The sequence below is a fragment of the Heloderma suspectum genome, chromosome 2 (assembly GCF_057233095.1).
Source record: "Heloderma suspectum isolate Gila_16-S chromosome 2, 16-S_ref, whole genome shotgun sequence".
In the NCBI taxonomy this organism is placed as follows: Eukaryota; Metazoa; Chordata; class Lepidosauria; order Squamata; family Helodermatidae; genus Heloderma; species Heloderma suspectum.
The window spans coordinates 397,686,186-397,714,057 of NC_139459.1; the positions used below are offsets into that span (position 1 = coordinate 397,686,186).

The 27,872-nt window shown below is 46.6% G+C and overlaps 2 protein-coding genes across 2 annotated transcripts; both read left to right on the forward strand.

Annotated features, from left to right (window-relative positions):
* The first annotated feature begins 1,613 nt into the window (after positions 1 to 1,613).
* LOC146356583 (vomeronasal type-2 receptor 26-like) lies at positions 1,614 to 27,336 on the forward strand. The gene is made up of 4 exons (XM_084830198.1): positions 1,614 to 1,810; positions 8,094 to 8,385; positions 25,617 to 25,743; positions 26,033 to 27,336. Exons 1-4 carry the CDS (start codon positions 1,614 to 1,616, stop codon positions 26,941 to 26,943), a joined length of 1,527 nt encoding a protein of 508 aa, XP_084686324.1. The 3' UTR covers positions 26,944 to 27,336.
* LOC146356584 (vomeronasal type-2 receptor 26-like) lies at positions 8,772 to 10,065 on the forward strand. Its single transcript, XM_084841301.1, has 3 exons — positions 8,772 to 8,780; positions 8,953 to 9,750; positions 10,000 to 10,065. The coding sequence occupies exons 1-3, from the start codon at positions 8,772 to 8,774 to the stop codon at positions 10,063 to 10,065; spliced, it is 873 nt and encodes a 290-aa protein (XP_084697427.1).
* Positions 27,337 to 27,872: the final 536 nt, after the last annotated feature.

Genomic DNA, 27,872 nt, shown 5'->3' on the forward strand with positions numbered 1-27,872 from the left:
ACCATCAGTTTGGCAGTTCCCCAGCTTGAGATTCTCGCGACAGTTCACACTCAAAAGCATGAGTGCTACGTGCCTAGCCGTCGCTCCAAAATGGTGGCCAGAGCGATGTAGATCCTTCCCCGAGACCACGCCCCCGGCCCTGATCAGAGCATAGAGTCCCTTTTCCTGCAGGATTCCGTGGTTGATGGTATGGAAAGCTACCAAGAGGTCTCAGTTTCACTGAAGAGTGGCTTACGTTGGCCAGCAACCACCCACTGCAGGAACTTCTGGACGAGGCAGTGCTCTTCCCAACGGATGAGGTGTGCAGCTCAGGAATGCTCCTCGATCCTAACTCTCTGTGAATCATCAGGTGGCAGCCACAGCAAGGAGTGCATTTGCCCAATTGCGTTTGGTGAGCCTGCTGCGGGCCTCCCGAGTCGCTTACACTTATGCATCCCTTGCTTATGTCTCCGTGAAGCCATTGCAACAAACAATTACAAGGTGCCCTGCATGGACTTCCCTGGAAGAGTTCCTGGATGCTTCCATTGGTTCAATGCAACCAAGAGAACTTGTAAAGGTGGCCTAACTCCCCACAGGCAAAGGAAGCCAGAGACTGCAGACAAGGGATGTTGGAGAATTCCGCCACGGATTCTAGGGAGGCCGTGCATTCGGCCCCCCGGAATCTGTGGCAGAACGAAGCACCCCCCCCCCCCGAAATGGGCCTGGAACGGAGCCTACCTGTTTGCGGCTGTCCGATGCTCTGTGAATGGCTGCGGCAACTGCAGCTGCCATTCGCCTTCCCACAAATGGCTGTGATAGGCTACGTAAGTATTTACATTGCCATGATAGGCTATGTAAATATATACGTAGCCTATCATGGCAAAAGACAGGGAAGTAAATGGTGGCGGCCACGGCGGCCGCCATTTGCGTCCCTGCGCAGCCCAGCAGGGACCAGATGTCCACCATGGTGCGGAGCCAGCCGGGGAGGATTTGGGGGGGGAGGGACAGAGCGCCTCGCCCCCACTGCGGATGTCCCTGGATGAAACCAGGTAAGTGTTTCGTACATCCCTACGCAGACAAGGTCCTTGGGGGCAATCATTTGTTTATTTAAGAAGAAATAATCATAGAAAGTAGCGAGTGTGTGCACGTGAGGTGGGGATGGTATAGAATACTGTAGGAAATAGAGACAATAGGGTGAGTGTTCGTGTGAGTGTGTGTGTCTGGGGGTTGGGGAAGGAAGAGAGCATTAGAGGGAAGAGAGAGAAGGAGATGAGTGGCTTAAGGATCAATCGGAAGAGGGTGGGGGGAGACAAAGGGCCCGCCAGAAAGGGTTCGCCTGACAGCCCTGGGGCAAGCTCTCTCCCGGGCTGCCCCGCTGCACTGGGGCCCTTTCCGCCCCGCCACATGATGCCACTTCCTGCCGCTCGTGCATCACACCCACCACATTGTCCCCGACCTCTCAACTTTGACGCCGCCGTCCGGCCGCTGATTGCCTCATCGCATGAAGAACGGCAGTCGGGCAGAAGAAGCAGCCACGAGGGCTTCACCAGCGCTTGTCCAGGTCTCACAAGACCGAGGCGAGCCCTGGTGGGACTCCCCCGGCCCCGCCTTCTGGCCGCCTGTCTCTCCACGCAATGAGGCAACACGGTGTGGCAGCTGCTCTGGACAGCCCCACTCTGGAGAGCCCCGCTACCGTGGCGGAGGCGGTCTGGCAGACCCTCCCGAGCCCTGCTGGCGGTGGCGGCCCAGTGGCGGGTGCCATTGCAGGCCCTCCCGGCGGTGGGGTGGGGACGGGCAGTGCCGTTTTCTGCTCCTCGCGCTCCGCCACCAGGTGCGGGAGCCTCACCCTGCATCATGGAAGGGCCGGCCCTCCTGCATGAGGTCCCTTCGTAGTGGGTGGACTGCTCGTCTGCCCTACCAAGGACTGGGATGGAGCCGCCCTGTCCCAACGCAGGCTACCTTTCCCCACACAGCAGAATGTAGGGTTCATTTGTAACACCACCTTTCCTCGGTGGCCTTCAGACCTAGCTGGCTCAGCAGATGGTAGGAAAGAAATCACTGTTTTCAACATTTCTGTGTCCTAGATGGGATGAGCCAATGCACTGTAAGCACCTTGAGCTATCCCAGTACCTCGAACTCTCTGGAAAAAATATGTACTGTGCTCATTGTATTTACTTACTTACTTACTTACTTACTTACTTACTTACATACTTACTTATTTATTTTATGTAAATCCTGCCCTTCAAAGAAACTTTCGAAGGTAGGGACTTTGGGGGGAGTTTGTTCTCCACTTAAGTTCAATCTGAGATTGCTGGATTCACCCGTTTCACCTACAGAAGAGTAAATGGCTTAGTGGGAAGTTCTGGCAAACATGTTTTTCTGGATCCACACGCCTGCGCATGAAGCTGCACAGAGAGTTCAGGATGGGGTGGACTCTTTCTTCCCTTTATAATTATCACAATCATGGTGATTTAGTCTTCTGCTTCTTGCCAACACTCCAGGGATTTCCCCCCACCCCCGTGCTGCTTTTGAGACCAATAACATAAACATCAGGAAGAGGTGCAAAAGGAAGCAATGTCTTGCCATGAGCACTCAAGTAATGATGCCTAAATGCTTTGCACCCCACCGAGATCTTGGGCTGTGGTTCAGGGCTGGCAGGGATGCTGCTGGAGTGAGGTTGAATATCATCCCCTTTGGATCAGGAGCCCTGGCTGAGCTCCATCTGTCGTAGCAAACTCACTGCCTTCAGCCTTGGTCCTGGCAGAGGACTCTGGATTCTTCCAAGGGAGCAGCCACAAGGAAGGGGCCTGCAGCACGCATGCCAAACATGATACCTCTGCTGCTGCTGCTGCTGCTCTTTCAGCTGCTGCCCAGTGCAGCCTCGGGGCTGCGAGAGTCAAAGTGTCCGCTGAATTTAAGGAGAGATCGATATGAAGCTTGGAATCTGTTCAGGCCAGGAGACCAACTCATTAGTGGGCTTTTACCGAAACTAAATGCGGCACTACAACTACACACCTTTTCCCTCCCTCCTTCTATCTTCATGAAAATGTAAGTCAAGATGCAGGGAGGTATTTCATGCTCCTCCGCTGGGACCTAATTTCTTAGGCATATAGAAAGGGGACAATAGCTGTGTTCTCGCCTCTATTCCTGGTCCTGAGTCATTGAAACACAAACCCTCTAGTACGCGCATCCTGCTGTTTTCACCACAGCAGACACTTCCTTGCTTTTTAAACTATGTGATTGGAGCTACGCTAAGTAGGTTCCTTCTAGGATAAACACATGATCTCCAGTGACGAACTTGTCTTTGCCTATGGACTCAATGCAATTGAACTTTAGTATTTAGCTTTTCCTAGATCACCAGGTAACCACCTCTATTTAATTTCCCAAGAACACAGTGTCACCGAGGAGATGCAGGTTCACTGAATTCTAGAATCAACACCAGAAGTTCTTTTATACCGGACTCTGAGATCAGGCATGTCTTTTCATCGTTTATGTGACAATCTCAAGCAGTTTGGCCAGATTACAAAATAGGATATAAGAACGCACACCATATACAAAAGTACAAGTCGATGTTACAAATGAACACACTTCAAAGATCTTTCTAAGAAGTGTTTCAGGACCACGCCTTCCTTTAAAAATGAGTAAAAGGCCTTAGGGCATTTCTGAGCTGTAGCAAAAGGAATAGAGAATTCAAGGTGAACACATGTCCTGACTTTTCCCAACTCTGCCTTCTATATTTATATGATTTCTTAACAGCCCAAAGTAATGGCTGACAAAGAATGGAACTCAAGAGCAGCACTCCTTGGTAGTTAACAAGCATTATTTTTGTTTAAAATACCCAGCTGAGATCACAGAATTTCTGGCATCAATCTGGTTCCAACTTATAAATGGATCCATGTATCTAACATTTTCTATGCTCTTTTATAAATGTTGTCGCCAATGAGCAAAGTAGAGTCTTCTACTTCTAAATAAATAAAAAAAACATATATTTATTTACGATCAGTATTTGCAAGTTAGCCAATTATGTAGGTTGGTGAAAGAGTCTTGCAAAATGTGTAATCAAAAGTGCAAATACATCTGGGCCAGATATTCATCATACCCTCTCCTGTGTCTTTAACATTATGGTCTTCAACATCTTCAAGATGTTTCTTTACAATAGGTCAATCAAGTATTCAATCAACTATTCAATCAACTATTCAATATTTGTTTGATAAGAAGAGGTGAACACAATACTGAAGAATTTGTCATCTCTGTTTCTTGGTAATGTTAAGCAACAAGTTGGCAATTTCTTTAATATTGCATCTGCTTTTCCTTGTATAGATACTTAAAACAGAAAAATCATTTTTATTCTTTCAGTTCACTTTTTAAATGTTGAATGATAGAAATACAAATTATTAGTATTTATATCACAAAATTAAGTAATAAAGATTACTACGGTCATCATAATACATGCACCAAATATTATGTGAAATACTCATAAGTTCTTCTGTCACTTATGTCTTAACAACTAACAAGAATTCAGAAGAGCTTACAAAATCTTTTCTAGACAACTTCTGGATTGGACGCTTCTAATACAGTTTAAACAGAGTCTTGAATATTAAACAAGTTAACGTCACGCTTCTTAACATTCTTTTGGAAAACAAAGAAGGCTGTAGTGGACGTGAGCTTGTTGTTGTCAAAGGAAGTTTCAGCTCCTCATTATTACATGAAATATATCTGTTATTAAGCTATTGGTATATTTTTATTGCAGTGTCTTGAGGGGAATTCCAGCGTTCCTGTCAGTATTCTGAGAGTGTGGGAGGGATAGTAGGAATCTGTCAACTGAGATGAGCAAGAGGTAATTTTGAAGCTGAGGGAGTCTCATTGATGGATGGATCACGGATAAAGAGGGGATAGGGATGGAAAGGACATGCTATGCTGCCACTCCATGCAGGCTTACCCAGAACTAAGTCTTTCTGAACTTAGAGGGATGTATCTATTCATTCGCTCACATGTGTCCATCTAATCATGTGTGTGTGTGTTTCAGAATAATTCGGTGAGTTGGACATTCTGTCAGGCTACTGTATCAGTACTGTGCCAGTGCTAACAGTTGTAGCAGTCTTTGGTAAAGTGCATAAAACAGACCGTAGAAGGGGTCATCTGTTTCTTAAAGGCACTGTTGGAAGAAGAACCCCTCATTAGTGTAGTCTGTCGCTGTTAAGATTTCGGAGTGTAGGCCTTATGTTCTGATTTAACAGACCAACTGCCTCCCTAGCTCATTTTCTCCTTCTGAAATATTTAAAGAATTCTTTATCGTAGGCCTTGGTGTTGTTAGTGTTATGCTCTTCAAAATGCTTCCTTGCATCTCTTATTGGCTGCTTTCATTGTCTTTGTGCAGACTTGTGTTCCCTTTTGTTTCCCTCACCTGGGCCAGACTTCCATTTTCTGAAAGAAGCCCTCTTCTCTCTAACAGCTTCCTTGACGCTGCTCCTTAACTATTCCAGTGACCTCTTGGACTTGGTGCTACTTTTCCTACCCTGTGGAACAGGGTAAAACCATGAGCCTGTCCCCATCACTGCTGCCTTAGCAGGACCAAGTGGGCAGAAGGGAGATCCTCATCTCCCCCCACCACTACAGTGGGAGTGGCAGCAGTGGAGGGACAGGCCAGTTCTTTTACATAAGTCTCTTACACTTACATAAAACTATCAGCCTGTGGCAGCCACTGCCGCCGCGGTTGCCGGGCTCTCCCAGACTGCTTGCCAAGTCGTCCAGGGCTCGTGCCACCCAGCTAATGGGGGGGGGCACTGGCCAATTGGCAAGTGCCCCCACGACCCATGCCCAACCGAGTCCATCCATCCTTATTAATGCTCTCCTTCTTTCCCCCTTCCTCTGGACTTCACATTTTCAGATTTGCAGTACTTGTGATTTATCACTGGGTGCTGGCTAAGAGTGCCATTTTTTGTTTGTTTGTTAAAGAATTCGTATGCTAAAAACCTCCCACAGCAGCATAACACTAGAACAGATTGCTAAACTGGGGCATAAAAGAAGGAAATGGAAAAGTGATTGGTCAGCAGAAAAATCAATAAACAATAAAACCAGTGGCAGCAGGGAAAGCCAGCAATTAAAAACAGCTAATTGACATTGCTGAAAGACTTGGGCAAACAAAAAGGTCTTTCCCAAATCATAGAATCGTGGAATCATAGATTAGTAGGGTTGGAAGGGACCTACAAGACCATCGAGTCCAACCCCCTGCTCAATGCAGGATTCCAAGTCAGAGCATCCCCGACAAATGGCTGTCCAGCCTCGTCTTGGATGCCAAAAGGACATCAGATCTGCTACCAGGCAAGTCTGCCTGGGAAAGGAATTCCAGATAAAGGGAACCACAACCCAGATGTCCTATTGGTCATGTCTGGCCTAACCTCTGAAGATGGGGTGACAACAAGAGGGCCTCCAACGCTACTAGACGACATATTGGGACTGCCTTTATAGAATGTATCTTAGCAATAAGGAGCTACTATTGGCGGCTCTATGTTTGAGGCAAATAGGGTGTTGACCCTCTGGCTCTCACCCACCCTTTTGTGGCAGAGAAAGCCCCCCACAACCAGCTACATTTGCTCCAATGCACAGCATGCAGTTCCCTGCCCTCCTCCATCCATCTCAGTAGAATATTGAGCATCTGCCCTGGCCCCCGCCCCAGCAGCACCAACCAGCACCAGCCACTACTGCTTGCTATTCCCCTTCCAGAGCTACGTGCTGGTGCTTCCCTTTAAAGCCCACCATTTGGGATCTGGGTATCTCAAGGACTGTTCTCCCCTGCCTGGAGCTGCCTTTGCATTAAGAGTCTTAAAGAAAGATCCTAATCAGAGGGCCTTTACCAGAGGCCACCAGCACAGCTTAGACTGGTGCCAGCAATTAGGGAAGCTATAAAATGCGGCAACATAGTAAAACGTAACCCAACATAATGCAACATTATGCTACCCTTCCAGTTACAGAAAAGGGAATTTGATAGGGCTGTGCACCGCCTCAATCCAAGGGCCGAACAATGAGTCGCACCGGGCTGCTTCGGAGGTGCCTCTGCATGATCCAAGGCAGAGCAGAACAGTAATGAGGCACCCTGAAGTGAAGTGGCTTGTACATGAAGCACCTCGTCTGACTCGGTGATTCGTTCTGAGCAGCCTAGATAGCCGGGAGCCAAAGTATCAACCTGAGAAAGTCCAGCAAGGGGCTGAGGAGGAGGTGGGGGGAAGCGAGGAGGAGGGAGGGAGCTTTGGGGAATAGAAATGCTAGTTGCCAAATCAGGGCTGAACGTAACCCAGCAATCTCCGATCGGTGACAGTGGTGAAGGGTGGGGGACTGAATAAATGGAGAAAAGTGGCTGTGTTTCAGAGGCAGAGATCTTTCTGGTGGAGTTACTTAGGGATGTGGGAATCCACCCCCATCTGGATTCTCTGGACAAACACCCACCTAGCCCCTGCTCCACTCGCCGTTCCCTCCACCATGATCACCAGGTAAAATCATGGCGATTGAAAGTCTATATGCACATAGACTTATATGCAAAAAGCCCTGTGAATTGCCCAGGAAGAAGAAGGAAGAGGCACAGCGCATGCCCCAGCCGCTAGCCATCTCCTCCTCACATGCAGGACAGGGCCAGTGGTCCTTGGCAGGTGAGCAGGCTGGGGGGGAAGGAGGAGGCATGGGGCTGAGAGGCATAGCTGAGAGGCATGGGGCTGAGAGGCATAGCTCTTTGCTTGGAGGGTTTCTGTGGAAAAAAAACAAATTTCAGCTGCACCTCGCACAACAGGTATGGGGCCGAGCTGCCTGACATGTGGCAGGGGACATCCCCTCCATGGGGGCAGAAAGGCCCCATGTTTCATGTATTTATTGTGAAAACTGAAAATGTTATGACCATTTGTGTTTTCCCACAACACTCAATGGGAATAAGCCAAAAGCGAGTGATCCGGATATCCAAATCTCGCTTCAGATCTGGATCCAAGTCAAAGCGGAGGAGGTCCGAATTGGTCCCGGTCAAAGTGGGGCTGATTCAGAGGGTCCAAAGCAGCATCTGAACCAAAGTGGGAATTTGATATCTTTCATTAAATTGGGGGTGACAATCTCACACATGTATTTTGCTGCAGAATGACAGACACAATTCACTTCGATGACCTGGCTTTCTTGTTTGCCATCCATGAGATCAACCAGAATCCCAAGATCTTGCCCAACACCAGCCTGGGCTACAACTTCTATGAGAACTATTACAACACAAGGATCACCAGTGATGCCATGCTAGACCTGCTGTCTCCTGGGCAGAGGAATATTCCCAACTACAGCTGTGGAAGACAGAATGACCCGTTGGCTGTTGTAGAAGGTGCTGATTCTGAAATCTCCATCCAGATTTCAACCACGTTGGACATCTACAAAGTCCCACAGGTAGGAACAGAGGGCATGCCATGTAACAGCATTTTGCTTTATAAGGCCTTAAGCTGTCTTCAGAGGGGTTGGGGAGCTGATGGTTGTGTCTAGCTTTACATCACCTTTGAGCAACTTTCCAATAACAATAAGCACAAGTCATTAATGACACTGGAGAGAGGTTCATGCAGCTACTGACACCTTTTCTCACCAGGAAGTTTAGAAAAGAATACAGGATGTGGAGAACATAGACAGGATTCCCCGCCCTCCCTCATAATATTTGAATGCAGTGGAGTCACTCAATGAAACTGAATAGTGGGATATTCAGGACAGATAAAGGGCATTAGACAAATATCAATCAATCAATCAATCACCCATTTCGTTTGTATACTGCTTTTCCATATAGTATGCTCAAGGTGGTTCACAACAACAGAGCATTACAAACACACACACACACACACACACACAGAGAGAGAGAGAGAGAGAGAAACACACTACACATACATATCAAAGAAAAGCCCAAACTGTATTACAGCAAGCAGATAATAACAACAAAACAAAACATTAACCTCTTTTATTCCTTACTAGGTCAGTTATGGCTTTGCCTCCCGTGATGTTAAGGATAAAACCCAATTCCCTTTTTTCCACCGGGTGGTTCCAAAATATGAAGACCTTTACAAGGGGATTGTCAAACTGCTCCTGTATTTCAGATGGTCCTGGATCGGTCTCTTTGCTCCAGACAACGAAAATGGAGAAATGTTCATGAGGATGATGACACCGGCGCTCACCAGGCATGGTGTCTGTGTGGCGATGTCAGAAACTATCCCTGAACTGAGGGAGTATAAATTGGATGTTCCCCTTATCTCTGTTCCCACATGGAGACAAGTCAAGGTGTTTGTTTACTATGGAGACACACGTACTTTCTCTGGTGGAATATTCCTTCTAAAACAAATTCTTGAACTATGGGTAAAACCCACAGGAGGAAAAGTCTGGATGACAACAGCTTTGTGGGACATCAACTCAGTGTTGTCTAAGCCTTGGTTACATCTTCAGCACAGCCATTGGTTCTTTTCCTTCTCAATCCACACAAACAGGCCAAAATATGTCAGTACTGATCTGCATCACATCGATACTTACATGAAAAAAGCATTTCATTGTCTCTATTCGAAATACAGGTTGTCAGTGAAAGGGAGGAGGAGATGTGAACAGAAAGAGAAATTGCCCCTGGCTGTGCTCGAACAAACTGTGTCTCAGGACAACTACAATGCTTACAACAGTGTCCAGATGGTGGCACGAGCCTTACATGCAGCCTTCTCTTCCAGATCCAAGCACATGATGATGGTGGGCAGAGAAAGGTGGGAACTTCCGAGGTTACAACCATGGCAGGTATTCCCTTTTCCATCCCAGGTGTGTGTGTCTACTAAAAAATACAGAATTGCTCAATTAAGGAATCATGATTTGTGGAACCAAACTCTGAGAAGATTTCAGGCATTGTGGTCTGGGGAAAGCTTGTATATTGTTGATGCAGCTCCAGTTCCTAATGCTCCTTGTGCAGAACAGAGCCAGTTCGGGCTCCCATTTTGGATGACCAGTAGTTTCGTCCATCTCTCTTTCCCCTCCTCAGTGCCTCCTTAGGCACTCAATAAGCACAGCCTACATGATGTAGGCAGTTGTGGGGGCAGGGTGATCAATCACCCTTGAAGCTGTAAATTGGGAATCAACCCATCAATTAATTCATCCAATTTAGCATGTTTATTAAAGTATAGAAGAAGAAAAAGGATGATAGGGGGAAACAGTGTAGTGGGACACTTCCTGTGGGGGCACAGCCAGTGAGTGCAGAGGAATGCTGAGGGGACAGTCTTTACATTGCTCCAGTGCCCTAATTTGCCTGGCTCTCAAAGGCAGAATCTGATTGGTTCAGAGTGCAGCTACTCAAAAGTTAAAATGGCAGACGGGGCTGCAGCACTTCCCTTGGCCAGCAGGGCTGGCTACGAGGAAAAGCCCCCATTGTGTGACCACAACGACCAGTTCAATGTAAGCAGGTGTAAATTGATGGATGCAGGGGCAAAAAAAACCCCAACTTCAAGTATAGCCTGATGGGATCTGAGCTAGCGGTGACCAATGGGGAAAGAGATCTTGGGGCTGTGGTGGACAGCTCAGTGAAGATGTCAACCCAGTGTGTGGCTGCTGTAAAGGAGGCAAACTCCATGTTACGCATTATGAGAAAATGAATTGAGAATAAAATTGCCAATATCATACTACCCCTATAGAAATCTATGGTGTTACCACACTTGGAACACTAGAACCCAGGGTCATCCCATGAAGCTCATTGGTGGGAGATTCAGGATAGATAAAAGAAAGGACTTCTTCACACAAGCGCACAGTTAAACTATGGAACATGATACCACAGGATGTAGTGATGGTCACCAATTTGGATGGCTTTAATCATAGAATCATAGAATAGCAGGGTTGGAAGGGGCCTACAAGACCATCGAGTCCAACCCCCTGCTCATTGCAGAAATCCCAGTTAAAGCATCCCTGTCCAGCTTCATCTTGCATGCCTCTAGCCTGGGAGAGCCCACTACCTCCCTAGGTCACTGGTTCCATTCTCGTATTGCTCTAAGTCAGGAGGTTTTTCCTGATGTTCAGCCGGAATCTGGCTTCCTGTCACTTGAACCCATGATTCCGTGTCCTGCACTCTGGGATGATGCTGGCCTTCCTTTCTGTGACATCCTTTCAAGTACTTGAAGAGTGCTATCATATATCCCCTCAGTCTTCTCTTCTCAAGGCTAAACATGCCCAGTTCTTGCAATCTCTCCTCACAGGGCTTTGTTTCCAGTCCCCTGAACATTTCCATTGCCCTCACCTTCTTCAAGTGTGGTGCCCAGAACTGGACACAGTACTCCAGATGAGGCCTAACCAGTGCTGAGTAGAGGGGAAGTAGTACTTCACGTGATTTGGAAGCTATGCTTCTATTAATGAAGCCCAAAAGAGCATTTGCCTCTTTTGCAGCCACATCAGATTGTAGGCTCATATTCAGCTTGTGATCTACCACAACTCCAGGAACCTTCCCGCTTCTACTATTTCTGAGCCAAGTATCCCCCATCTTGTAACCATGCATTTGTTTTCTTTTTCCTGGGTGCAGAACTTGGCATATATCCCTATTAAATTTCAATCTGTTGTTTTCTGTCAGTGCTCCAGCCTATCAGGAAAAGGCTCTCAATGGCTACTAATCTTGATGGCTATGTGCTACCTCCAGTACCAGAGGCAGTAAGCCTATTTACCCCAGTTGCTGGGGAACATGGGTGGGATGGTGCTGTTGCCCTCATGCCCTGCTTGGGGGTTCCTGATCAAGAGCTTGTTGGCCACTGTGTGAACAGAATGCTGGACTAGATGGACCCTTAGTCTGATCCAGCAGGGCTCTTCTTATGTTCTTAAATCTGACAGGTTGAGTCACCTCTACAGGGGCTGCCAGGTCCCCAAATCCCATGATCTTTTGTGGAAGCACAAAACATACACACACACACACCAAAAGACCCTCTTTGCTTTGTCAGATTTCCTTGGAAGGAGCTTCCCCCCCTCCCCTGTAGCTAGCACAAAAGCCACTGGACCTAACTGTCTGAAACTTGGCAGGTTCTATCCCCTCCATAGGGGCTGCCAGGTCCCCAAATTGCATGCACTTATGTGAAAGCATAAACAAATAATAAATCCTGGGTTTGGCAGATTTTCTTGGTGGCAGGGGGAAGCAAATTTTACCTGTGGCCAGCACAAAAATGACTGGCTCTAAATGTCTGGAATTTGGCAGCAATCATCTCCGTCGGGCTTGCAGATCTCCAGTTCCATATATTTATCATAACAAGTACAGAAGTTATGTCCATTTCTGTTTTCCTGTGCAAATCAGTGGGAAAATGTCAAATCCAAATAATATGCATTTCCAAATGTTTTTTCTTTTTCAAATCCGAAGCAGGTGAGATGGGTTCAGAACAGTCCAAAGCAGATCAGGGCCAAATCCAAAGCTCTGAATTGACCTCTCAAGTGGGTTGGGAGGTCCATGCACAGCCCTAATTTCGATGCCCATTCTCCCAGTTTGGAGAGATCCTTTTGGAGCTCCTCACAATCCCTTTTTGTTTTGACCACCCTAAATAATTTGGTGTCATCCGCAAACTTGGCCACTTGACTGTTCGCTCCTAATTCCAGATCATCTATGGACAGGTTGAATAGCATTGGTCCTGTGCACCCCACTGTTTACTTGCCTCCATTGGGAGAATTTAACATTTATTCCTACTCTCTGCTTTCTGTTCTTTAACCAGTTACTGATCTATAAGAGGACCTGTCCTCTTATTCATTGACTGCTAAGTTTGCTCAGGAGTCTTTGGTGAGGGAATTTGTCAAAAGCCTTTTGGAAGACCAAGTAAACAATGGCTGCTGGATCACCCCTGTCTGCATGTTTACTGACACTCTCAAAGAACTCTAAAAGGTTAGTGAGACAGGACTTACCTTTGCAGAAGCCATGTTGATTGTTTTTCAGCAGGGCTTCTCCTTCTACGTATATGCTTAGTAATTTTATCTTTAACAATGCCTTCAACCAATTTACCTGGAACAGACATGAAGCTAACCAGCCTGTAATTTCCTGGATCCTCCCTGGATCCCTTCTTTCCTGGATCCCCCCTGGATCCCTTCTTGGTGTTATATTGGTCATCTTCTAGTCCTCTGGTATAGAGGTGGATCTTAGGGACATGTTGCATATCGTGGTTAGAAGACCAACAATTTCATATATGAGTTCTTTGAGAACTCTAGGGTGGATACCATCTAGGCCTGGTGATTGATTTTTTTCTTCTTCTTCAATTTATCAACAAGTTTGAGAACTTCATCTTTGTCACCATTATTTGCCTCAGTTCCTCAGACTCCCTTCTGCAAAACATTAGTTCAGGAGGAGGTATCTGTCCTATATCTTCTGCAGCGAAGACAAATGAAAAGTATTCATTCAGCTTCTCTGCAATCTCCTTATTCTCCATCCGTACTCCTTGAACTCCATTGTCATCCGATGGTCCAACTGTCTCCCTAGCTGATCTTCTGCTTCTGATATATTTAAAGAATGCTTTATTGTTGGCCTTGATGTTGTTAGCGATACGCTCCTCAAAATGTGTTTTTGCATCTCTTCTGTCTGCTTGCACCACCTTTGTGCACGCTTATGCTTAGGGGTGAACGAAAGTCACTTACCTTTTCTCGCAGCTTTTTCGCGGTGGGGGGGAGCGCTTCGCTGCTCCCCCTGCGAAGTTCAGGCCGGGGGGGGGAGGCTTCCTGCCTCGCCCGGCTGAAATTCAGGCCGGGGAGGAGGCTTCCCGCCTCGCCCGGCCGAAATTCAGGCCGGGGAGGAGGCTTCCCGCCTTGCCCGGCCGCGAACACGAAAGTAACAAAAAAAAAAAAAAGTCCCCTGATAGGCTACGTGACGATTCACGTAGCCTATCACAGCTAGATCTGGAAAGTCAGCCTTGATAGGCTACGTGAATCGTCACGTATCCTATCACGGGTGACTTTAAAAAAAAAAAAAAGCGCGTACGCGAATGGCGGCCCCCATAGGGAGCCGCCATTCGCGTTCCTTATTTAGTTGCTGTAGTCTACGTCAATGTTTACGTAGACTACGGCGAAAATAAGGGCAACGCAAATAGCGTTGCCCTTATTTTCGCCGTAGTCTATGTAAACATTGACGTAGACTACAGCGACCAAATAAGGAAGGGGAATGGCGGCTCCCTATGGGGGCCGCCATTATCCGTACACACTTTTCTTTTTTTTTTAAAGTCACCCGTGATAGGCTACGTGACGATTCACGTAGCCTATCACGGCTGACTTTGCAAATCTAGCCATGATAGGCTACGTGAATCGTCACGTAGCCTATCAGGGGACGTGTTTGTTTTTTTCTTCTTTCATTGCAATGGCGGGGGCGGCAGCCGGTCGAAAGACCGGCTGCCGCTCCCGCCCCGCTCGAACACCGGACGAACCGCCAGCCGGACCCGCCGCCGGGAGGGACATTCAGGGAAGGTAAGTCCCGTCCCGGGGGGGGGCGGGGGGCGGGGGGTGTGCGGAGGATTTCTCCCCGAAACTTGTTCGGGGGGCCGAACACGTTGGCGCTCGGCCCCCTGAAGTTTCGGGGAGAAATTCTCCGCCATCCCTACTTATGCTGCTTTTTGTTTTTCTCACTTGGGCAAGACTCTCTTGCCCTCTTTTCTCTAATAGCCCCCTTAACACTACATGTTAACCATGCCGGCGAGTCGGCGACCTCTTGGACTTGGTGCTACCTTTCCTAACCTGTGGTATACATTTTAGCTGGGTTTCTATTATGGTGCTTTTGGGTAGTCTCCAACCACTTTGAAGTGATTTAATCCTCTTGACTCCACCTTTTAACTTCCTTTTCACCAGTTCCCTCATTTTAGAGAGGGTTCCTGCTTTGAAGTCAAATGTGACTGGATTGGACTTCCTGGGCAATTTCCCACTTAAATATATATATTAAATCGGATTGCACTGTGATGGCTGTTTCCATTTAGTTCAAGGACAACTACATCTCATACTAGGTCCTGGGTGACACCACTGAGGATTAAATCCAGGGTCGTCTCCCCTCTGGGCAGTTCCATGATCAACTGTTCTAGGGCACACTCAATGTTTAGGGCATTGAGAAATTTAACTTCTTTGTTGTGCTTGGAACATGCATTTATCCAATCAATGTGGGGGTAATTGAAGTCTCCCATTATTACAACATGTCCTCGTTTGGAGGCCTCCCTGATTTCGTCTTCCATCTCAAGGTCAGTCTGAGCATTCTGGTCTGAGGGACGATATCATGTCCCTAGCACCAAATTAGTTTTGGAGCCTGGTATTGTCAGCCACAGTGCTTCTGTGGAAGAGCCTATCCCGTTTAGGTGTTCTTGTCTGCTCGACTCCGTACCTTCTTTGACATACACACCTCCCCCAGGTTGCCTTTCCCTGTCCTTCCTATACAGTTTATATCCAGACATAATTGTATGCCACCGGTTCTCTCTGTTCCACCAGGTTTCTATAATGCCCACTATATCCTGGTTTTCCTTTAAAATCAAGCACTCCGACTCCCCCATTTTGGCTCGGAGGCTTCTAGCATTTGCATAGAAACACCCACATGCGGTATCCTTCCCCAGATGCCTCTGGCATGTGCATCTTTTGTTATGGGGTGCTGGCCCCTTCCATTGGCTACTACATTCCACCATGTGCTCCTGGCCTATTTCATCCCCTTCCAGCTGAGCTATTTAAGTTCCCAAAAGATGATGCTGTTAAAGTGCTGCAGTCAATATGCCAACAAATTTGGAAAACTCAGCAATGGCCACAAGACTGGAAAAGGTCAGTTTACATTCCAGTTCCAAAGAAGGGCAACGCCAAAGAGTGCTCAAACTACCGCACAATTGCGCTCATTTCACATGCCAGCAAGGTGATGCTCAAAATCCTACAAGCTAGGCTTCAGCAGCATGCGAACCGAGAACTACCGGAAGTACAAGCTCGGTTTCGAAGAGGCAGAGGAACTAGAGATCAAATCGCCAACTTTCGCTGGATCATGGAGAAAGCAAGAGAATTCCAGAGAAACGTCTATTTCTGCTTCATTGACTACGCTAAAGCCTTTGATTGTGTGGATCACAACAAACTGTGGCAAATTCATCTTCATACCTTTGGGACAATGTAACCCGAACCGGATGCTTCCCAGCTCCTGTCAGCTTTCCCCAGGGTTGAGTTTAAAAGCTGCTCTGCCTCCCCCCCCCTTTTATGTTTAGCGCCAGCAATCTGGTTCCATTTTGGTTCAAGTGGAGCCTGTCCCTCTTGGACAGACCCTGCTTGTCCCAAAACTCTCCCCAGTGCCTAACAAATCTGGACCCCTCCTCCCTGCACCACTGTCTCATCCACACATTGAGATTGCTGGCCCTGATTTCAGGCAGTTCGGTCCAGTGGTTTTTGTGCTAGCTATGCATAAAGTTTCCTTTCCCAACAATGAAAACAAAATGTGCAAAAACCTGTCAAGCAACACAGGGAATTAGAGATCCTAATCAGAAGGACTTCAAGGTGACAAGTAGGAGGTCACTATCCCTAATCTCTGGTGTAGTTTTTTTAAAAGTGCAAAATAACCCCTGTCCCCTGGTACCTTCATTTTGTATGTCCAGAATCTCCAATATTCAGCTTCAGTGGATAGCTTCCTTCTCATTAAAGGAAGAAAAATATGTGTATTGTGTGTGGTGCTTTGTCCCGCAGTATATACTGGCCGCTGCGAGTACTGATTTGGCCACACACTGTTTGCTTGTGCACAATAATGTGCATATTGCACCCACAGCATGTGGACACACACACACACACACACACACACACACACAGAGATGACCACAAGAGAAGCAGGTCGAGAAAGAAAGGAAAAATCTACCTGCCCAAGCTACCTACACAAGGGAAATCACATGAAATATTTATCTAAAGGCTAACAGAAGAGAAAAGTGGTGTCTGTATTTTGTTTGTTTATTTGTTTGTTTTTCATAAGAATATAGATGAAGAGTAGAAAAATGGGAAGGGAAGCCAAAGAACAAGCAGTACACAAAGCAAGGAAACAAAGGGAAGCTTAACAACTAGATGATAAAGGTTTAATATCTATATATATACACACACACATATACATATCATACACACACACACACACACATATTTATTTATTTTTATTATCTTTATTTATATTTATATTTATTGCACAATTTAGAATCAGACTAAAGAGAAAGAATAGGGAAGACCGACAGAGCAGTTAGATATGAGCTCACGAATATTCCTCATGAATATGCAGTGGAGGTGAAGAATAGATTTCAGGGACTAGGTTTAGTAGATAGGGTCCCGGAAGAACTATGGACAGAAGTTTGCAACATTGTTCAGGAGGCGGCAACAAAAAACATCCCAAAGAAAAAGAAAACCAAGAAGGCAAGATGGCTGTCTGCTGAGACACTGGAAGCAGCCCAAGAAAGAAGGAAAGCAAAAGGCAACAGTGAAAGGGGAGATATGCCCAATTACATGCAAAATTCCAGAGGTTAGCCGGAAGAGATCAGGAATTATTTTTAAACGAGCAACGCACAGAAGCGGAAGAAGATAATAGAATAGGAAGGACAAGAGACCTCTTCCAGAAAATTAGGAACATCAGAGGTCAATTCCAGGCAAAATGGGGTATGATCAAAATCAAAGATGGCAAGGACCTACCAGAAGCAGACGAGATCAAAAAAAGGTGGCAAGAATATACAGAAGATCTGTATAGGAACATAATAATATCGGGGATAGATTTGACAGTGTGGTCAGTGAGCTAGAGCCAGACATCTTGAAGAGTGAGGTGGAATGGGCCTGAAGAAGCATTGCTAATAACAAGGCAGCAGGAGATGACGGTATCCCAGCTGAACTGTTTAAAATCTTGCAAGATGATGCTGTCAAGGTGATGCATGCCATATGCCAGCAAATTTGGAAAACACACGAATGGCCAACAGATTGGAAAAAATCAACCTATATCCCCATACCAAAAAAAGGGAAGCACCAAAGAATGTTCAAACTATCGAACAGTGGCACTTATTTCACATACCAGTAAGGTAATGCTCAAGATCTTGCAAGGTCGACTCCAGCAATTAATGGAACGAGAATTGCCAGATGTACAAGCTGGGTTTCGAAAAGGCAGAGGAACTAGAGACCAAATTGCCAATATCTGCTGGAGAATAGAGAAAGCCTGGGAGTTTCAGAAAAACATCTATTTCTGTTTTATTGACTAGTATTCTGAAGCCTTTGACTGTGTGGATTATAACAAATTGTGGCAAGTTCTTGGTGGTATGGGATACCAAGTCATCTTGTCTGCCTCCTGAGGAATCTGTATAACGACCAAGTAGCAACGGTAAGAACAGACCACGGAACAACGGATTAGTTTAAGATGGGGAAAGGAGTACGGCAGGGTTGTATACTCCCACCCTACCTATTCAACCTGTATGCAGAACACATCATGCGACGTGCTGGGCTTGATGAAGCCAAGGCTGGCGTTAAAATCGCTGGAAGAAACATGAACAATCTCAGATATGCAGATGATACCACTTTGATGGCTGAAAGCAAGGAAGAGCTGAGGAACCTCATGACGAAGGTGAAAGAAGAAAGTGCAAAAGCTGGGTTGCAGTTCAGCCTCAAAAAACCCCAAGATAATGGCTACCAGCTTGATTGAGAACTGGCAAATAGAGGGAGAAAACGTGGAGGCAGTGACAGACTTTGTCTTTCTAGGCGCAAAGATTACTGCAGATGCTGACTGCAGCCAGGAAATCAGAAGACGTTTACTTCTTGGGCGGACAGCAATGACAAATCTTGATAAAATTGTTAAGAGCAGAGACATCACACTGATAACAAAGGTCCGCATAGTTCAAGCAATGGTCTTCCCCGTCGTAACCTATGGCTGTGAGAGCTGGACCATAAGGAAGGCTGAGCGAAGGAAGATCGATGCTTTTGAACTGTGGTGCTGGAGGAAAATTCTGAGAGTGCCTTGGACTGCAAAAAGATCAAACCAGTCCATCCTCCAGGAAATAAAGCCAGACTGCTCACTTGAGGGAATGATCTTAAAGGCAAAACTGAAGTACTTTGGCCACATCATGAGAAGACAGGTACCCTGGAGAAGATGCTGATGCTCGGGAAAGTGGAAGGCAAACGGAAGAGGGGCCGACCAAGGGCAAGATGGATGGATGGATGATATTCTGGAGGTGATGGACTCGACCTTGGGGGAACTGGGGGTGGCGATGGCCGACAGGAAGCTCTGGCGTGGGCTGGTCCATGAAGTCACGACAAATCGGAAGCAACTGACCGAATAAACAACAACAGTATATATTATTGTTAATATATTATATTATATAGTATATATATAATATATATATATAATATATATATATATAATATTCTATCTATCTATCTATCTATCTATCTATCTATCTATCTATCTATCTATATCAATACATATATTATTGTTAACCCATATATATGGGTTTTTTTTAAGAATCTAGAAGAACGATTGAAGAGAAAGGGAAGACTAAGAAATCTAAGGGAATTGAAAGGATCCAGAAGAACAATTTAAGGGAAAGGGAAGACCGAGAAATTGAATTCAGAAGGGCTGGTTAGGTACTGGGAACTCCTGCGCTAGCACAATCCAGTAATTTGGGATGTGAGATGCCATGCCAGCTTGGGTTCCCCCGGTGCCTGCTTAAGTGCTACCCTTGCTGCCCCCCGATCCATGTTCGGGCCACCCACAGGTTCGGCAAAGTGCCCAGACTCACCATGGTGCCATCCAGGGAGCACCCAACGTTTTCCTGCCTTTGTTATCTTTGTTAAAAAAGGAAGTGTTTTAAAAGGGCATATTTAAATATGCACAGTTTGGGGCCGGGAAAGCTTAATATGCACAATATGAGAGGCATTGTACTCGAGCAGGCATGAGTGGGCATGAGCAGGGGGTGATGGAGGACAGCATCTCAGCAGGAGCACACCAGGGCCGTGGGCAGAGGGGGCTGACGGATTCCCAGACCCAGTTGGGCACCTGTGACATCCAAACCAATATTAAAGAATTCTCCTCCTTCCACCAACTCTCTCTCCCACTGTGAACCGAAGCAGAATCTGCCGTTATATGCAACCCCTCCTCCATGACTTTGGTTGGAGACTGCTGGGTTAACTTTCAGGCCTATTGGCACCTAGGCATGTCCCTTGCCAAGGCTCAGTTCCCCCCTCCCAACTCCCCCTCTCCCCCTCCCTAATCATGAGCAAATTGTTAAATTTCCCAAACAGGCTGGATCGGTCTGAAGTGATCCAAAGTGATTAGGACTGATCCAGCCCACTTTGGACCACTACAGACCCAACGCAGATCAAGACCAATTTGGTCTGAATCATCCCACTTCGGTTCAGAATTTGGATCCCGAACCAAAGCAGTGCACAGCCTTCATCTAAATGGCAAATGGGGTTCAATGTCAGCAAGTGCAAAGTGATGCACACTGGGGCAAAGAATCCCAACTTCAAGCATAACCTGATGGGATCTGAGCTAGTGGTGACCATCCAAGAAAGAGATCTTGGGGTTGTGGAGGACAGCTCAGTGAAGATGTCAGTGCAGTGCGTGGCTGCTGTAGTAAAAGGCAAACTCCATGTGATGCCTAATTAGGAAAGTAATTGAGAATAAAACGGGCAATAATGTACAAATGGATGGTGCGACCACACTTGGAATACTGTGTGCAATCCTGGTCACCACACCTAAAAAAAGATATGGTAGAGCTGGGGAAAGTGCGGAAAAGGCAACTAAAATGATCAAGGGACTGGATCAACTCCCCTATAATGGAAGGTTACAATAGTTGGGATGGTTTACCTTGGAATAAAGGCAAGTAAGAGGAGACATGCTAGAGGTGTACAAAACTGTGCATGGTGTGGAGAATGTGAATAGGGAGACATTTTTCTCCCTCTCTCATAATACTAGAACCCGGGGTCATCCCATGAAGCTGGTAGGTGGGAGATACAGGACAGATCAAAGGAAGGATGTGTCGTGCATTGAGCAGGGGGTTGGACTCAATGGCTTTGTAGGCCCCTTCCAACCCTACTATTCTATGATTCTATACAGGAAAGATCTTAATGTCCTTGATAGCCATGATAGTAATGTCCTTGATAGCCATGATAGTGCGGTCACTGAACTTGAGCCGGACATCCTCAAGAGTGAAGTCAAGTGGGCCTTAGGAAGCATTAGTAACAACAAAGCTAGCAGAGATGACAGTATTCCAGCTGAGCTATTTAAAATCCTAAAAGATGATGCTGTTAAAGTGCTGCATTCAATATGCCAACAAATTTGGAACACTCAGCAATGGCCGCAAGACTGGAAAAGGTCAGTTTACATTCCAATTCCAAAGAGGGGCAACGCCAAAGAGTGTTCAAACTACCGCACAATTGCGCTCATTTCACCTGCCAGCAAGGTGATGCTCAAAATCCTACAAGCTAGGCTTCAGCAGTGTGCGAACCGAGAACTACCGGAAGTACAAGCTGGGTTTCGAAGAGGCAGAGGAACTAGAGATCAAATCGCCAACATTCGCTGCATCATGGAGAAAGCAAGAGAATTCCAGAAAAATGTCTCTTTCTGCTTCATTGACTATGCTAAAGACTTTGATTGTGTGGATCACAACAAACTGTGGCAAATTCTTAAAGTGATGGGAGTACCAGACCACCTTACCTGTCTCCTGAGAAACCTGTACGAGGGTCAAGAAGCAACAGTAAGAACCAGACATGGAACAACCGAGTGGTTCAAAATTGGGAAAGGAGGACGACAAGGCTGCGTAATGTCACCCTGCTTATTTAACTTATATGCAGAGTACATCATGAGAAATGCCGGGTTGGATGAATCCGAGGTCGGAATTAAGATTGCTGGGAGAATTATCAACAACCTCCGATATGCAGACGATACCACCCTAATGGCAGAAAGCGAAGAGGATCTCAAGAGCCTCTTGTTGAGGGTGAAAGAGGAGAGTGCAAAAGCTGGTTTGAAACTCAACATTAAAAAAACAAAGATCATGGCATCTGGCCCTATCACTTCCTGGCATATAGAAGGGGAAGAAATGGAAGCAGTGACAGATTTTACTTTCTTGGGCTCCAAGATCACCGCAGATGGTGACTGTAGCCATGAAATTAAAAGACGCTTGCTCCTGGGGAGGAAAGCTATGGCCAACCTAGACAGCATAGTAAGAAGCAGAGACATCACCTTGCCGACAAAGGTCCGTCTAATCAAAGCTATGGTTTTCCGAGTAGTAATGTATGGCTGTGAGAGCTGGACTATAAGGAAGGCTGAGCGCTGAAGAATGGATGCTTTCGAACTGTGGTGCTGGAGAAGACTCTTACAAGTCCCCTGGACTGCAAGGAGGTCAAATCAGTCAATCCTAAAGGAAATCAACCCTGAATGCTCATTGGAAGGACAGATACTGAAGCTGAAGCTCAAATATTTTGGCCACCTAATGCGATGAGAAAACTCTCTGGAAAAGAGCCTGATGCTGGGAAAGACTGAAGGCAAAAGGAGAAGGGGATGGCAGAGGATGAGATGGCTAGATAGCATCACCGATGCAATGAATATGAACCTGAGCACACTCCGGGAGAGTGCGCAGGACAGGAAGGCCTGGCGTGCTATGGTCCATGGGGTCACGAAGAGTCGGACACAACTGAACGACTGAACAACAACAACAACAATCAATGGCTACTAGTCCTGGTGGCTATATGCTGCCTCCAGTATCAGCCCAAATCCCCCAAAATCACTGCCTGCAAGGGGGACATGGATTGGTATGAGCAAGCTAACTTCTCCCCAAATTATCTAATAGCTTGGACGTGAGCCTTTCCCTAAATGCCAAAACAAAAAGAAGGGACTCAGGAATGGACTTAAGGTATGTGTTTTTCTTTAATGTATCGGCACCAAAATTATACTGCCATTCTCGTTTTAGAAGGGATGAGCTCTGGTTAAGAGACACTTGATTTCAAAATGGGGAGTGCTGAGATAACCAACAATGTTTCTCATCTTCTCTGTCTTTCCAGCTCCACTCTTTTCTGAGAAATTTTTGGTTTTCCAATACTACAGTGGATGGAGTGTATCTGGATGGGGACGGGGAGCTGACAGCCAACTTTGATATTTTCTTGAACTGGGTGGCGCCGCCCCATGCCTCCGTTGTTAAAACGAAAATTGGGAGTCTAGAAAGACAGGCATCCGCAGACCATGAATTCCACCTTGATGACGATCCTACTGTGTGGCATAACTATGTGAGGAAACCCAGGTCTTCCAGTTTTATACCTATTAATACAGGGGTCCTGCACTTGAGGGCACCAATGCACCTGCAGGGAACTTCAAGGATGTCCACACAGATCTTCACTCCTAGTCCTTGCCCCTTTCAAATATTCATTTTTAAATTTTAAGGTTGAAAAACAATAGGGTGCCAGATGGTTCTTGTTTCTATTGAACCTGCCACTGATCCGCTGTTCAGCAGGAATGAAGAGAAGGAAAGTGTTGCTTCCTGGCCCTGCTCAAGCTTCTTCCACCCACCCAGACTTTTCCCTTTGGACCTTGAGCTCCATTCCCAGCCTCTAGTCTGCTCTTTCTCTTCATCCAGTCCCTTTCTGTGCTCTTTCTGTCCCGTCCACCCCTTTGCCGTGCCCTCTCTCCTTCCCTCCCAAGGTCCACCCTTGCTCTTTCTCTCACCCCTTTCTCTTGCTGTTTCCACCCCCTTGAGACCTCTAGTCTTCCTAGTTCTCTCCCCAGCCTCTTCATGTCACTGTTTCTCCTTTTCCTAAGCTCTAGCCTTGCTATTTCTCCACCGCACAATGTTGTTTCTTCCCCCTCCTAGTCTCTAGACTCACTCTCTCCCCTCTGCCCCTTGCCTTGCTGTTTTCTCCTACCTCCCAGACAATGGCTTTGCTATTTCTCTCTGTTCACCTTTTTACTTCAGTGTCCCCCCCCCCGAGTTTATCGCCTAGCTGTTTCTCTCTTCTGTGCCCCGTTGCCTCCCTGTTCCTCCACCTGCGCTTCCAACCTCACACCTTCTTTCCTCCACCACATTTCCTCACTGTTTCTACCCCTCTGAGCCTTCAGTCTTGCTCTTTCTGCTGCTCTTTCCTCCTCGCTCACTGTCCCTAGCCTTCCACTTCCTCTCCAAGTTACCCATTCATCTCACTAATATTTCCACCTCCCAGCCCTTTGACTTGCTCTTTTTCTCTCCCTTCCCAGCTCCTTCTCTCCTTCTTTACACACACAGACGTGCGCACACACACACAGCACCTTCGTGAGTGGGGATTCTGATGGCAGAGCAGGAGTTGGAATGCCTGGTGAGGAACTGAGTGGTTGAACCTAGCATTGGGGTAGGGAAAACATTTTCTTTCCATTTGGGGCCGCGGTATTTTCCTTTCCTCTGAGGCTGGAGAAAGGTGTGTGTGTGTGTGTGTGTGTGTGTGTAAGATGAGTAGAGTGATGCTCTCTAGGCCTACTCAGAAGTAATTCCCACCAAATTCCACGTATGCCTGCCCAGAATGTCAACCTTAACTAGGTATTTGGATGTGCATCTGTGGGTCAAATGTGTGGGGAGGCTTGGGAGTCCAGATCCTTCCTCTGCCTGTATTCATTTTCTTTGGAGAATTAGTATTCTTTTGACTAGCCAGGCCCCCATATCAGCTTTGATGTGACTAGCTACATCCTCCGCAAAAGCCATTTCTACAGCAGTTGATGGGGAACATGGGGGGGGCTGTTGTGCTCATGTCCTGCTTGAGGGTTTCCCGTGGGCAGCTGGTTGGCCACTGTGTGAACAGAATGTTGGACTTGATGGTCCCTTGGTGTGATCCAATAGTGCTCTTCATATGTTCTTATGTTCATTTCTTGGTGGGACACAGAGGAGTTTCTCAAATAACAAAATGTGTCCACAAGTCCAAATAGAGTGGAGACCGCTGCTTTAAGAAGGGGTCCATTTTGAGCATGAATGGGCAAGCTGAATGGGGATCATGGGAGTTGGAATCCAACAACTCTGCAGGCCATTAGATGGGAAAGCTGGCTTCTGCTGAATTCAACCAATCATCAGTCTAGGCCAGTACTGTCTAACCCAGGAGTGTTGAACCTTAGGCCGATGAGGCCTCGCTGCCCCACTTGGGGTCCCAGTCCAGCCCTCCATCACTCCCAAGAGAACAGTGCTCCCTTCCCCTGGCCACAACCCCTTTCCTTCAACTGCCAGTTCTTTGGTGGTCCCCAGCTTTTCCTTATTTTCCATCATTTCCCCTGGATCATTTTAGTTGCCTTTTTCTGCACCTTTTCCAGCTCTGTGGTATGGAGACCAGAACTCGTCATGGTATTCCAAGTACAAGATTTGTACAAGAGGAGTATGATCTTGGCAATGTATGTACAATTCATTTCCTAATTCTGCCTAACATGGAGTTTGCCTTTGTTACAGCAACTGCACCCTGGGCCAACATTTCCTTCAAGCTCTCCACCAATACCGCAAAATCCCATTCCTACTCAGTAACTGCTGGCTCACATCCCATCAGTTTGGAGTTTTGGCCCCAATATGCATTGCTTTACCCAAGCATAGATTGAACTGCATTTGCTCTTTTAACGACCATTTCCCCCAGTGCAGGCAGATCTATCTGGAACACTTTGCAATTCCGTTTGCTTTGAACCAATGCCAGAGCTGCCAGATACACCACTAACACTTTCCCCTTGACATTCTGGGTAGACCTTGCCTCCTTCGAGGTGCACACGAAGCTGCTCCCCTGGGTATGCCAAGGCGATTCAGGAAGGGAAGCCCATGTGCTGCTATGCTTGTGCCCCGTGTGCAGAAGGGACCATCTCCACTGAGGAAGGTAAGGGGATTCAGGAGGGAAAGGAATCCCTCAGGAACAGGGCAAAGATCCCCTTTAACATTTTCACTAAGGTGTCCCCACCCTTTTTTCAGGGTGGGGAGGGTTTGAAGAAAATGTCAAATGCAATTTGTTTCTTAGTGGTGGATAAGAAAAAAACACACACTGCAGAACACAGAGAAAAACATTAAAATATTATTTTTGCCAAAGCACACTTCTTCTACTTCTACTTCACCTTTATCGTCTTTTTCTCCTTCATTTTCCTCCTCCTCCTCCTCTTCCTCCATTTCAGATGCAGACCATTGTACCAGATGTCCAGAAGATCAGCATCCAAACCAGGATCGAGATCAATGCGTGCCCAAGGCTGTAACCTTCCTCAGCTATGAAGAACTTTTGGGGATCATCCTGGCTTCCTTTGCACTATTCTTGTCCTCAACCACAGGCTTTGTGTTAGGAATCTTCATTAGAAACCTAGAAACTCCCATAGTCAAAGCCAACAACCGGGACCTCTCCTACATTCTCCTCATCTCCCTGCTGCTTTCCTTCTTGTCCTCCTTCCTGTTCATAGGACAGCCGAGGAAAGCAACATGCCTCCTCCGTCAAACAGCCTTCAGCATCATCTTCTCAGTTGCTGTCTCTTCTTTGTTGGCAAAAACCATCACTGTGGTCCTGGCCTTCCTGGCCACAAGGCCAGGGAACAAGATGAGGAGATGGCTGGGGAAGAGTTTGGCCAACTCCATTGTCATTTCCTGTTCCAGTGTTCAGGTTGTGATCTGCACCATCTGGCTGGGGATCTGTCCACCCTTCCCTGCCTCTGACATGCACTCCCAGCCTGGACAGATCATCCTGCAATGCAATGAAGGGTCTGTCACTCTGTTTTATAGTGCCCTTGGCTACATGGGCTTCCTGGCTGCCATCTGCTTCACAGTGGCTTTCCTAGCCAGGAAGCTGCCCGGGGCCTTCAATGAAGCCAAGCTGATCACCTTCAGCATGCTGGTCTTCTGCAGCGTTTGGGTGTCCTTTGTGCCCACCTACCTGAGCACCAAGGGGAAATACATGGTAGCCGTGCAGGTCTTCTCCATCTTGGCCTCCAGTGCTGGGCTGCTGGGCTGCATCTTTCTTCCCAAATGCTATATCATGTTATTGAGGCCTGATCTGAACGCAAAGGAACATCTGATGATGAAAACAGAAGGTGGCACCTGATTCTTAAAGCAGTCTTTGAATTGCTGACAACGCTGACCTGCAGCAGCATAATCACACACACACAAAATCAGGCAAACGTCAGGCTAGGGATGTGAAGGCCTGGAAACAAACCAAACAATTTGGGGGGAGCATGGACAAAAGAAATATTGTCCTCTTCCCCGCACCCACCTCAGGCATTTTGTTTCATTTTCCATAAACGTGTGGAAAATAAAAATGTTGATTATGCAGAATTTTCCTTTAGAATGATGAATTAAAATTTTGAGCCATTTTGAGCTATCTTAAAAGCGATCTTAAATTGCTTTCAAACTTTGTGTGCTGAAGTTTTTTATATCAAGTTTTTGTTTTGTAATTTTTGGTGAAACACCTAGAGGGTTTCTGCTTTTCGCAGGGAATAAATCTAATAAATAAATAAATAAATAAATAAATAAATAAATACTATATATTTACTGGGTTCAGATAGCAGAAAAATCCACAATGTGTCATGCTGGCTTATTTAGCCCATTGTTGGGTATCATGTCCGTCGAGAATTTTTAAATCCATGATGGCTTACTTGGCTGAAACTTAAGGAGCCGCTCTGATAACCCACAACCTTCAGAAAAGGTTATTTCACCCACTGTAGGTTATCGTGTCATCTGGCACTCCCTGCGGCTTATTCCGGTCCCCTGCAGAACTGGCTGGCAGGAACAGGGGAATAGGGAAAGAATGGCTCACTTATCCACAAAGAGGTACTGTTCTGCAATTCTCCACTTCAGCATCCGGAGGCTTCCCAGGAAAGCACCCCCCTGCACAATTCTGCGCCACGCTGTCATGGAGTTCTAGCTCACACCCTTTGTTTCTGTCTTGCATATTGTTGCGTGAAGAAGCAACATTGTGCTATTATACACTACAGCATTGGAAGGCTCTCCACAACGGGACCCCAGCTGTGCAAT

What these genes read in the sequence shown, in the direction of transcription:
- LOC146356583 (XM_084830198.1), top strand. Translation starts at nt 1,614, where the DNA reads ATGAGGCAACACGGTGTGGCAGCTGCTCTGGACAGCCCCACTCTGGAG. An exon ending in TCCTCGCGCTCCGCCACCAG is followed by an intron (nt 1,811 to 8,093) that starts GTGCGGGAGCCT and finishes ATTTTGCTGCAG; the next exon opens with AATGACAGACACAATTCACT. An exon ending in GACCATCTCCACTGAGGAAG is followed by an intron (nt 25,744 to 26,032) that starts GTAAGGGGATTC and finishes CCTCCATTTCAG; the next exon opens with ATGCAGACCATTGTACCAGA.
- LOC146356584 (XM_084841301.1), top strand. An exon ending in CGAGGTTACAACCATGGCAG is followed by an intron (nt 9,751 to 9,999) that starts GTATTCCCTTTT and finishes GTGCCTCCTTAG; the next exon opens with GCACTCAATAAGCACAGCCT.